General features: G+C 34.7%; 1 protein-coding gene across 2 annotated transcripts in view; it reads left to right on the top strand.

Moving 5' to 3' along the window:
- Positions 1–13,115, top strand: part of trim2b (tripartite motif containing 2b) — a 20,847-nt gene extending 7,732 nt beyond the window's left edge. For both annotated transcript variants that reach the window (XM_084101052.1, XM_084101051.1), the window contains 9 exons: positions 2,520–2,671; positions 3,040–3,220; positions 5,187–5,949; positions 7,627–7,730; positions 7,809–7,976; positions 8,058–8,226; positions 8,365–8,435; positions 9,144–9,284; positions 10,626–13,115. In XM_084101052.1, the coding sequence (XP_083957178.1) occupies positions 2,520–2,671; positions 3,040–3,220; positions 5,187–5,949; positions 7,627–7,730; positions 7,809–7,976; positions 8,058–8,226; positions 8,365–8,435; positions 9,144–9,284; positions 10,626–10,778 (1,902 nt within the window). In that variant the 3' untranslated portion in view covers positions 10,779–13,115. The remainder of the gene's footprint in view (positions 1–2,519; positions 2,672–3,039; positions 3,221–5,186; positions 5,950–7,626; positions 7,731–7,808; positions 7,977–8,057; positions 8,227–8,364; positions 8,436–9,143; positions 9,285–10,625) is intronic.
- Positions 13,116–13,129: the final 14 nt, after the last annotated feature.

The raw sequence follows: 13,129 nt of genomic DNA, 5'->3' as shown, positions 1-13,129 counted from the left end.
ATAATCCTTTAGGTGAGTGTATGTAGCACCTGAAGTTGATTATAAATATTGTTGGAAAAGATAAAAAGCGTCTGTTCAAACATCACAAGACAAAACTGTTCTGAAGGAAGGATCAATGGAAAGGCCATCACAGTAAATAGAATGGGATTGATTTCGGCATAGCAGTCATCTAGAATAGTGGTTCACTCTTATGGCTTGTTCAATAACCAGTACTTGGAGATCATACGCCATTATCAAATGAAAATAGTTTCAAAAGAAGACTTTTCTGACCTTTGGATTCCACTGTGTAAATGATAAACATTTAATTTACGAATGGGGAGTTTTAGTAGACACACACAAACACATACACACACACTTATATGTGTGTGTATATACAGTGAGGAAAATAAGTATTTGAACACCCTGCTATTTTGCAAGTTCTCCCACTTAGAAATCATGGAGGGGTCTGAAATTGTCATCGTAGGTGCATGTCCACTGTGAGAGACATAATCTAAAAAAAAAATCCAGAAATCACAATGTATGATTTTTTAACTATTTATTTGTATGATACAGCTGCAAATAAGTATTTGAACACCTGAGAAAATCAATGTTAATATTTGGTACAGTAGCCTTTGTTTGCAATTACAGAGGTCAAACGTTTCCTGTAGTTTTTCACCAGGTTTGCACACACTGCAGGAGGGATTTTGGCCCACTCCTCCACACAGATCTTCTCTAGATCAGTCAGGTTTCTGGGCTGTCGCTGAGAAACACGGAGTTTGAGCTCCCTCCAAAGATTCTCTATTGGGTTTAGGTCTGGAGACTGGCTAGGCCACGCCAGAACCTTGATATGCTTCTTACAGAGCCACTCCTTGGTTATCCTGGCTGTGTGCTTCGGGTCATTGTCATGTTGGAAGACCCAGCCTCGACCCATCTTCAATGCTCTAACTGAGGGAAGGAGGTTGTTCCCCAAAATCTCGCAATACATGGCCCCGGTCATCCTCTCCTTAATACAGTGCAGTCGCCCTGTCCCATGTGCAGAAAAACCCCCCCAAAGCATGATGCTACCACCCCCATGCTTCACAGTAGGGATGGTGTTCTTGGGATGGTACTCATCATTCTTCTTCCTCCAAACACGTTTAGTGGAATTATGACCAAAAAGTTCTATTTTGGTCTCATCTGACCACATGACTTTCTCCCATGACTCCTCTGGATCATCCAAATGGTCATTGGCAAACTTAAGACGGGCCTTGACATGTGCTGGTTTAAGCAGGGGAACCTTCCGTGCCATGCATGATTTCAAACCATGACGTCTTAGTGTATTACCAACAGTAACCTTGGAAACGGTGGTCCCAGCTCTTTTCAGGTCATTGACCAGCTCCTCCCGTGTAGTTCTGGGCTGATTTCTCACCTTTCTTAGGATCATTGAGACCCCACGAGGTGAGATCTTGCATGGAGCCCCAGTCCGAGGGAGATTGACAGTCATGTTTAGCTTCTTCCATTTTCTAATGATTGCTCCAACAGTGGACCTTTTTTCACCAAGCTGCTTGGCAATTTCCCCGTAGCCCTTTCCAGCCTTGTGGAGGTGTACAATTTTGTCTCTAGTGTCTTTGGACAGCTCTTTGGACTTGGCCATGTTAGTAGTTGGATTCTTACTGATTGTATGGGGTGGCCAGGTGTCTTTATGCAGCTAACAACCTCAAACAGGTGCATCTAATTTAGGATAATAAATGGAGTGGAGGTGGACATTTTAAAGGCAGACTAACAGGTCTTTGAGGGTCAGAATTCTAGCTGATAGACAGGTGTTCAAATACTTATTTGCAGCTGTATCATGCAAATAAATAGTTAAAAAATCATATATTGTGATTTCTGGATTTTTTTAGATTATGTCTCTCACAGTGGACATGCACCTACGATGACAATTTCAGACACCTCCATGATTTCCAAGTGGGAGAACTTGCAAAATAGCAGGGTGTTCAAATACTTATTTTCCTCACTGTATATATATACACACATAAATGTTTGTTAGAAAAATAAAAAGTAAATGTTAGAATTATTTTAATAGAAATACATTTTGTAAAAAATGAAATGGCAAATATTATAAAAATTCAAATACAATTTTTTTGTCAAATACAATTGAAATTTACAAAATTGAAAATTCATTGACATGTTTCAGTACATTTTAGGGTGTTTTTAAATTTCTGCATTAATACAAAGTTCTGTCATGAAACAGCCGTGGGTTCATCTCTATAGGACGCAGCTGATTAGTTCCTGCTCTATCATGCTTTCAGAAATGCTCCACCTGTATACAGTAGATCTGCTACGGGTGATTCATGAACGCTATATTGTACAGCAGCAGCATGTCTTGCTAACAGCAGCTTGTTTTGCATTTATTGGCAGTAGCAATTCCCGTACTTGCTCTGTAGCAGCAGCAGCGTAGCAGATCTCTTCCACCAAGACCAAACATGTTACATTGTCATGTCCATTACCATGCCAAACACTCAGAGAGTTGTCATGACAGAACGTTTATGTGCTGTTTTCAGGTGTCTGCGCTGTACTGTTTGGCATGCGAGAATGCAATATGTGAGGACTGTAAGAAGGGAGAACATTCTGAACACCCCACTGATTCCCTGGAAAATATTGTGGACCAACAACTAGCGGCACTGCAGGACAGAGTGGATTCGGCTAAGAACAGGTGAGCCCATGATGCCCATCCCGTCATTCTCAGAACAGTAAAATAAATAGACTTTTAGATGTATAAATAAGAAGAGCCACACAAAATATATAGGCCTACTCTATGTGCATTTATTATATTTGATAATGCTTTCACCTGGCAATAAGATCAATTTAGCTACACATTTTACTATATTTAAAACCATTCCACAGATTTTACCTTACCGTCAGTAATATCGAAAATATTCTCAGTAGATTATGTGTGGGTCTTGGCACAAGGCAAAAATGTATTCATTAAGTGATTGCTTAGTGATTTACTATTGATGTCTGCAGTAATGGTTGATGAATGAATGGACTGATGGTTAATGGACATATTTAACTAACTTACAGGCTTCCTCAGATAAGAGAAGCAGTTCAGTGTTTGAGAGAGATTCTGCAGCAGCTGATCACTCAGCGGAGCTCCATAGAGGAAGACATCCACTCGTCCTTCAGCGAGCTGCACAAAACTCTCGATACGCGCAAGAGCGTCCTGCTCATGGAGCTGGAAGTCACTTATGGACTGAAGCAGAAGGTTTGTTTGCAGTACGCAGGAGACACACAACTGATTTCAATAGAGTTTGGTGTTTGCATGTTGCTAAGATAACAGCATTAAATGCTAATAAGCATCAACATTTATGTCTTGCACAGATATTTGGCATATTAGTCAATTTGTAATTGGATTAAATATGCATAGCTTTTGGTATTGAATAAATAGTAACACCTCACAAAAAAGGATGACATTTTTTAACATTAGTTAACAAGAACCAACAATGAAAAATACTTCTGAAGCATTTATTAATCTTAGTTAATGTTAATTCCAACATTTACTAATGCATTATTAAAATCATTAAAAAATGTTGATATTATTTGATGGACCTGAGCTAACATGAACTAACAATGGTATTTTTATTAACTAACATTAACAAAGATTAACAAATGTATTGCTCATTTTAGTTAATATTACTTAATGCATTAACTAACGTTAACTAATGGGATTTTATTGTAAATTTTGACCAAATAAATTATGATATATTAATTTACATATATTTGCTGTATACTACAAATAAAAAGTTTGGGGTTAGTAAGATTTTTTAAATGTTTTTGATGTATTTTATGCTCACCAAGGCTGCATTTATTTGTTAAAAAATGCAGTAAAAATTAAATAACTGTTTTTTTGTTTTTTTTTACTTTAATATATTTTATAATGTAATTTATTTCAGTGATCAAAACTTAATTTTCAGCATCCAGTCTTCAGTGTCACATGATCCTTCAGAAATCATTCTAATATGATAATTTGCTGCTTATAAATTATACATTTATAATTTATTTGAAATAGAGATCTTTTGTAACATTATAAATGTCTTTACTGTCACTTTTATCAATTTAATGCATCACTGCTGAATAAAAGTATTCATTTCATTAAAAAAAATCTTACTAACCCCAAATTTTGAATGGTAGTGTATTTATTAAATTAACATATTAAAGTATATTAGTACATTAAGGCGAGACACTACAGGTGAATAGGGTAAAATTTTAAAATAATAGATATCACCATGAAACTTCCTCAGTTGATTACTTACACAAGTATATAAAAAAAATTTATTACAAGTTTTAGAAATTTGTATGTTTAATTATGCAAATTAGGCATTATCTCATTAAATATGCACGATTTTGCATATCTTTTCGGTAGATAGATCTGAACATATGATAAAACCAGGTGCAAAATTCTTTTTTCATTTTTGTTTACACACAAGATGAAAAAAAAATCAGAGGGATTTCAGGATATATGCTTTCATTACCTAGGAAATCAAAATACTGTCCATAGCCTTAAAAAAATATTTTTTTGATTAAAATGTCACATAAATCAGGCCAGGAATGATTTATTAACAAATCCCTCTGAAAATATCTTCAGAATACTGCTAAGTGTATAGCTGGAAAGTTTGGTGTACATAGGTGCTACATAGGCTGAGATGTTTGTACCGGAGAATGACAAAAAACTCATTTTGAGAAAACAGCAGTTAAAGATTTAAATAGCTGTAAATGAGATTTCTTCATTAGCTTTAAATCCCCCTTTGGACATTCACGATTGGTTACTGATAGAAAGGAAATGCCCATATTTGGGTTACATAGCGTTGTGCAGGAGACTCATGACAGACTTCAGTGAACAGATGGATCTCGGCATGCCGTGTTGGAATGCTAACTTGGTAAATTCGGGAGAAACTTACTGCCGCAAGTAAACAAAATGTAATAAAATAAACATCTTAATGTATATTTTCAACGTTTTTTTTATAGCAGCTTGAAAGAACACATATTGAAGGAGTAAACTAGCCCAAAATCTCAAAACTGACCACTGCATGAAAAAATCGATGTTTTTGCCTGCCGTGTCTCGCCTTAATTCGATATAAATAAATAAAATATAGAAATGTAAAATATGTATCTTAATTATGCCGCCTATCTTTTTGAAACATCTCTTCCATGTTATTTTGTGTATCCTGAAGGTTCTGCAGGCTCAGCTGGACACTCTTCTACAGGAGGAGGCTGCCATCAACCATAACTGCAGCCTGACCGGCGAGGCCCTGGACGGGGGAAACAAGGCTGTTGTTTTGCAGACCCACAAAGACGTAGGAGAGAGACTGAGCGACCTGGCCAGCCAGGGCCTTCCTCTTCAGCCCGAGGAGAACGACCAGCTGGATCTCATGATGGAGATCGAAGGGCTTCGCAAGTCCATCCACAACTTGGGCACGATCGTCACCACCAATGCCGTGGCCAGTCAGAGCGAGGCGTCTGGGGAGGGTCTGGAACAGTGTGTTGTGGGCCTTCCGGCATCTGTCATCATAACCACAAGGGACAAGGCTGGAGGACTATGCAAGACTGGGAACGCCATCATCTCGGCTGAAGTCTGCACGCCGGATGGAAGTGTTGCAGACGGCGAAATTGTGGACCATAAAAACGGGACGTATGAATTCCAATACACGGTGAAGAAAGAGGGCAATTTTAGTCTAGCACTGAGACTTTATGATCAGCATATTAAAGGAAGCCCCTTCCAGTTAAAGGTCACATGCTCTCCGGATGATTCTCCACCCACCACCACCGCAGCCAATGCTGCATCCACGGGTTCCAGCGATGGCGGGGCACGGAAACGGAGCGCCAAGTCCCCAGGGAGCAGAAGCCGGCAGAAGGGCGTCAGGCGGGGAGGAAGCTTGTTCAGCACCCCAAAAAAGAGAGTGAACCCGATCGAGGATGACCTCATTTTTAAAATAGGTACATGCAGGAAAAGACTAAAGTCCCATTTACACCAAGGACGATAACTGTAACGATAACGGTAAAGATATAGTTTAAAAAAAAAATCTAAATATAAAGGAATAGTAGAGTCCACACCGAAACTATAATGATAACGGCACAGAGAAATGATTCAGAACGATAAAAACATTGACAGCCAATCAGAATCCACCTGACTTTAAGGAATTCGAGCATTTAAAGCTACAGACGACAAAAATTGCAGCGCGTGCTTAGAATAAACAGAATGATATAATCCGCTGGCGTGGACGCTAATATAGTTATTGTTATAATTATGTTTATCGTTAGTGTTCTTGGTAAACTTCTTTTACCCTGTTGAAAACATTAACAGACTCACTAGTTTTGCTGGTACTTCTATCTAGACTAGCACCAGTCCAGTGTTATTTCAGTATCATTGAGATACTATTATAGTTTTTGTTAATATTTTTAATTAGATTTTATATTTAAATTTTATTGTTTTCACTTTAATTTTAGTTAAAGGTTTAGTAATTTTGTAGATTTAAAAAATGCCATATATAGTTTTGATTCATTTTTATTTATTAGTTTTAGTTTTTGTTAATATTTTGAATTAGATTTTATATATATATATATATATATATATATATATATATATATATATATATATATATATATATACTAATAAATAAAAAAATTAAAACTATATATAAGACATTTGTTGTAAAATTTTATTAAAGTAAAAAAAAAAAATATATATATATATATATATATATATATATATATATATATAATTTTTTATTTTTTTATTTTTTTTATTTTTTACTTTCAGTTAAAAGTTAACAAATTTTGTAGATTTACAACAAATGTCTTATGTATAGTTTTAAGTTTTTTATTTATTAGTTTTGGTTTATATAGTTTGTTATTTTAGTTCTTCATTATACTAAACAAAAATGAGAAATGTTGCCTTGGCCACAAGCTGAACTATAATAAGTTTAAAGTTTACATTTATACAATACATTTTTATTTCATTTAACCTTTATTTTTTGAAGCAACAAAAATGTTTTAAAGTTTTATTTTTTATTTTAGTTTTAGTGAACAATGATAACCCTGCACCAAACTAGTACATACAGTACCATTCAAAAGTATTTCAAAAATATCTTATTAATGCTGAAAACAGTTGTGCTGCTTAATGTTTGTGGAAACCATGATATATATATATAGGTTTCTATGATACATAGAACGTTCAAAAGAACATCATTTATTTGAAATAGCAATCTTTTTTTAACATGATAAATGTCTTTACTGTCACTTTTGATCAATTTAATGCATCTTTCCTAAATAAAAGTTAATAAAATACATCTTACTGCCCCCAAACTTTTGAACAGTGTTGTTTCCAGCATGGAAATGCATGCTTACATGCATATTTGTACCCAATCTAACCTTATAAATAAACCTGAATAAAATCAGAAGAATGTTTTTAGGTTACATGGCCTAAAATTTAGAAAAAAATCCCCGACATAACCACCTAGCAACACTCTTGCAACAATCACACCACACACATTTTCTTTAAAAAAAAAGTCAAAAAAGTAGCCTAATCTTTACTGTACTGATCTTCACAAAGTACTTCTGATGTTCTGTTATCTTCAGCCCAAGTCTTTTACATAACACCTGTTGGTTTCATAGGAACAAAAGGGAGGAATAAAGGAGAGTTCACTAACCTCCAGGGAGTAGCAGCTTGTTCAACAGGAAAGATCTTAATTGCCGACAGTAACAATCAGTGCGTGCAGGTAAGAAAGCCCTGCTATTTTCAAACATGGAAACTCTAGGTACAGTATATCTTTATATACAGATTCTCTGTTGATCAGATATTTTCAAATACGGGAGAGTTTCAAAGCCGGTTCGGGGTACGTGGTCGATCGCCGGGACAACTGCAGCGGCCCACTGGAGTAGCTGTGCATCCAAATGGGGACATCATCATTGCTGACTATGATAATAAGTGGGTTAGCATCTTCTCCAGTGAGGGCAAATACAAGGTCAGTTATATTTAGTTAGGACGGACAAGCAAATGTAGAATTTGAATTGATTCGAGTTTTAATGATCTGATTTTTCTAAAGGCCAAGCTGGGCTCAGGAAGGCTGATGGGTCCAAAGGGAGTGTCTGTGGATCAGAACGGTCATGTTATCGTTGTGGACAACAAAGCTTGTACGGTTTTCATCTTTCAGCCCAGCGGGAAACTCGTCACTAAGTTTGGCAGTCGGGGAATCGGCGACAGACAGTTTGCAGGTAGGTGCATATCTACAGCAGTGAAGATGAAGGGTTGCAGACTGCTTTGCAACAGACAGATGAAAATTGTGTACTTTATTAAATCATGTAATGTTATCATTCTATGGTTCTGTTTCCTTGCCCTTTCTTTCCATGTAGGCCCACACTTTGCAGCAGTCAACAACAACAATGAAATAATCATCACAGACTTTCATAACCATTCTGTTAAGGTAAGCTTAACATGGTGTTTTCTAACATTGCTGACCCTCTGCTTAGACATATTGTAGGAAAATTATTTTATCTCAGAGAATTATTAAAAACAATATTATTATTATTAATTAATAATAATAGTATAATTATAATTAATATAAATCAAAAATAAAAAAAATAAAAATAAAAGTAATATCAGATTAAAATACACATAATAAGAATGATTTTTATTATAATAATGATACAAACAAATAAGTATTATTCATTTATAAAATATAATTTAATAAATAAAACAAAATGTAAAATGTTACAGATCAAAACACTATTAGAATTGCATTAAATAGTAATATTTATTTATTTAAATATTATACATATTTGTTATTAAATATTTTTTATCCACAGTTACAATATCATAACATTGCATTAAATAACATTGTTTTACAGATTTATTGCAGCACTTCTGTAATTTGGGCAATATAAGGTAACTACATGGGTTTAGGTCTAGGTTCAGGGTTAGTACCTAGTTATTACACAGTTTTTGTAATAACTATAAGTACATAGTATTTACATGGGAAATAGGACTGTAAAATAAAGTGCTACCAATATTTCCATGATGTTACATGAACAAAAGACTACTTTTTGTCTTTTGTTCCTAATGTATATTCTGTACTGTATATAATGTTCTTATGTCATATTACTTTATAATATTACTTAATACTCTCTTATAGGTATTTAATGCAGATGGTGATTTCTTGCTCAAATTTGGCTCAAACGGCGAAGGCAACGGCCAGTTCAATGCTCCCACGGGGGTTGCTGTGGATGTCAATGGGAACATTATCGTGGCAGACTGGGGAAACAGTCGGATACAGGTAATGAGTTGTTGTGAAGTCCTGTATTAACTTGACAGACACAGTACTTGTAAAAAAAAGAATGTTTAAGGTGAAGTAACACTCCTACCGCCCTGTCTAGACTATCTAGCCAGAAACATTTAGCTAGTACCTTACAAGCTAATGTGAGCCAAGTCAGTCTCAATAGCTTACCTTTGCAGAAGGAACTTTGTTTCTGTAGTTAGTTGTCGTAAAGGGATAGTTCAGCCAAAAATTCAAATTCTGTCATTTACTCGCCCTTAAGTTGTTCCAAACCTAAATGAGCTTCTTTCTTCTGCTGAAAACAGTTGATGAATTCATACAGGTTTGGAACAACTTGAGGGTGAGTAAATGATGACAGAAGTTTCATTTTTGGGTGAACTTTAAATCCCTTTAAATCCTCCGACTCATAATTGTGACGTCAATATTCATTCATTATTTATTTTATTCTCTGCACTCTCTTCGGAAACGCATGTCCAATTCCTATTTCCTAGCATTTCCCTTATCCCACACTCACAACAATATTTGAGTCCGAATTTGACATTTTATGAACATTTTATTTTGAAAGCAACACAAATGTTACAGAGTGTTCACTCTTTGGAAAGTCAACCTAATTTTTTTAAAAATATATTTTTACATTTTTGGTTTTGGTACGATTTTTAATGCTTTAGAAACAAGCCTGCATTCATTTGATCAAAAATACAGTAAAAACACCAATACTTTGAAATATAATTACAATTTAAATTGTTTTCAACATTAATAATAATAATAAAAAATGTGTCTTGAGCAGCAAATCAGCATATTAGAACGATTTCTGAAGGATCATGTGATACTAAAGAGCCCCGCAAATGTCATGTCATTAATTTATTCCTGTGAATTTTCAGCATCATTCCTCCAGTCTTCAGTGTCACATGATCCTTCAGAAATCATTCTAACATGCTGATTTGCTGCTCAAGAAACATTTATTTTTATCAATGTTGAAAACAGTTGCGCTGCTTAATATTTTTGTGGAAACTGTGATACAGTTTCTTTCACGATTCTTTGATCGATAAAAAGTTCAAAAGAACATAATTTACTGTACTTGAAATACAAATATCACATTATAAACGTCTTTACTGTCACTTTTGATCAATTTAATGGATCCTTGCTGAATAAAAGTATTAATTTCTTCTTTTAAATCGTACTGACCCCAATCTTTTGAACGGTAGTATATAGTCGGCTCACCTATAAAACATATTCCAGCACTGCTCAGACACTAAAATGACAATACAAAACAGATAAACACATACTTACAACACAGAATGTTTAAAAATGTAATTCCAAAATCAAAATTGTCATTCTCAGGTGTTTGACGGAAGTGGATCGTTCCTGTCCTACATCAACACCGCGGCCGACCCTCTCTACGGGCCGCAGGGCCTCGCTTTGACCTCGGATGGCCATGTTGTGGTGGCTGATTCTGGGAACCATTGCTTCAAAGTGTACCGCTACCTACAATGACTTCAGAGGGCCTGGAAAAAGAAACAAAGTCAAACTGTATGTGTCCAAATCTTGCACTTAATGTGATGTAATGGTATTCTCCCTCCTTGGTTTTCACATCTTTTAGTATTTGTTATTGCTGTCGAATGACTCTCTGAGAAGACTAAAGCTTGTTAACACTATTTATGGGATGCCTTGGAATGCCTTTGCCAAACCTCCGCACATTCCACTGTGGAAATACTGAGACATCAGAATGCATTGGTGAGTGTACTACCTACAGTAAGCTGAAAACTCTGCTGCATGTGGGAACCATGCATGAGCCGCCACCTTTCGGAACAAATCCGAGTCCCATCTGACTTCTCTAGGATGCTATTAGAACACTATCTCAACACTTTTAAGAACCTTTTGATGAGGAAACACTTTAGAGATACTCATAACTCATGCAGCCAAGAGAGCAGAAAGCGATATCTCACTGAATCCAAGCTTTGGCATTCCCTCATTGACCATTTGGCTCCATTGTTTATGCATCTTAGAATTGACTAATACACTACTAAAAGTTTGGAATAATTAAGCTTTTTGTAATGTTTAAAAAAAAAAAAAAGTCTATTCTGCTCACCGTGGCTGCATTTATTGGATCAAAAAACAGTAAAACCGTAATATTTTTTAATATTACAACTTAAAATAACTTTTCTATTTTAAAATGTATTTTTTCAAAGCTGAATTTCCAGCATCATTACTCCAGTCTTCAGTGTCACGTGATTTTTGCTGCTTCATATTTTTGTGGAAACCATGATACACTACCATTCAAAAGTTTGGGAAAAGTACAACATTTATAAAAAAAAAATTTTTTTTTTAAATTCATACTTTTATTCATAAAGAATGCATTGTTAAAGAAATTGTTCAAAGGACGGTAAAGACATTTATAATGTTACAAACGATTTCTAGTTCAAATATATGCTATGAATTTTCTATTTATCAAAGAATCCTGAAAAAATAAAGCAGCCAAAACTGTTTTCAACTGCTAATAATAAGAAACATTATTAATAATTGAGCACCAAGAATAATTAATAATAACTGAACAGCAAATCAGCATATTAGAATGATTCATGGAGGATCATGTGACACTGAAGACTGGAGGAATGATGCTGAAAATTCAGCTTTGCATCACAGGAAAAAAATACATTTTAAAATAAAAAACAGTTATTTTAATATTGCAATATTGCAGTTTTACTGTATTTTTGATCAAATAAATGCAGCCTTGGTAAGAATAGAAGACTTAATAAATACATTCAAAATTTTAATTATTCCAAACTTTTGACCAGTACTGTAGGCCTGATTATAGCTTCACAAGCGCTGATCATATTCCACCCGTGTCTGTTAGATTCATTGTTTTTACTCCAATCAGTGCAACTTCAATAAGCAAACTTACAGTGTGGAATTGAAACATCACGAATAGCATTTGAAGCATTTGTCCCGTGTAATGACATACTGTGTGTACGCGTGTACAGTAGATTACACAACGCACTGTTGCCTTGCATACCTATAGAATGATACTAGCAGCGTACGGCTCTTTATTTAGAAAATATTAGGACTCTCTATTTTCCTTACAAATACTACTAAAAACTGGAAATATCTATATATTTGTTTATTTATCGTAAATAATGTTTCAGAGCAAAGAAGTTTGGGTTTCAAATGCAAACGTAGTCAACGCCAAACATTTTCAAGGAATTGATTTTGATTTGTCCATCATTCTTCTTCACTCTTAGAGGGATTATTCATACATAGTAGTAAAGATGTCATGCAAATTTCTGCGTAACTCACTAGCAATAGTATTTCGTCATCATTAAAACGCAAAGGTCATTTTTATGTTTTTGCTTTTTTATGTTTTGCAAATTCCAGAATGTTCATTATGTTGTTTTGGTACAGTAAGTCTGTACTGTAAATTATGCATATGGTTTAATGTGCTGATTTGCTTTATTTTCTGTATATAAGGATTGTACGTAAAGAATGTTTTGTACGTTCATCAAAAAGAATTTTACTTGAATGTTATCGTTTTATGTCTGTACAAAAAAAAAAAAAAAATCAGCCTTAACATTTACATCATGCAACATTTTCCATTGTTTCACTTTGATAAAAAGGGTTTCAGTAGTTTATTTTTATTTCATTTGGTTTAAATTTTTGATGTGTGCCTGTTTACGACTTACAAAGATAATCCTGCTTGTTGATTTTTCTAATATTGCTGTCACATCATACCATTACCATGCTAATGTACAGCGCATTAAAAAGTGACTTTGGAAAAGCTTGTCTTGTTTTAAAAAATAATTGATGATAAATATGACATTAATTTGTTACTTTAAATTTGAAAGATGTTC

This window comes from Abramis brama (assembly GCF_963993115.1).
Source record: "Abramis brama genome assembly, chromosome: 2".
Lineage (NCBI taxonomy): Eukaryota > Metazoa > Chordata > Actinopteri > Cypriniformes > Leuciscidae > Abramis > Abramis brama.
Note: the sequence above shows the minus strand (reverse complement) of the source record. Positions and strands in the feature narration are given on the sequence as shown.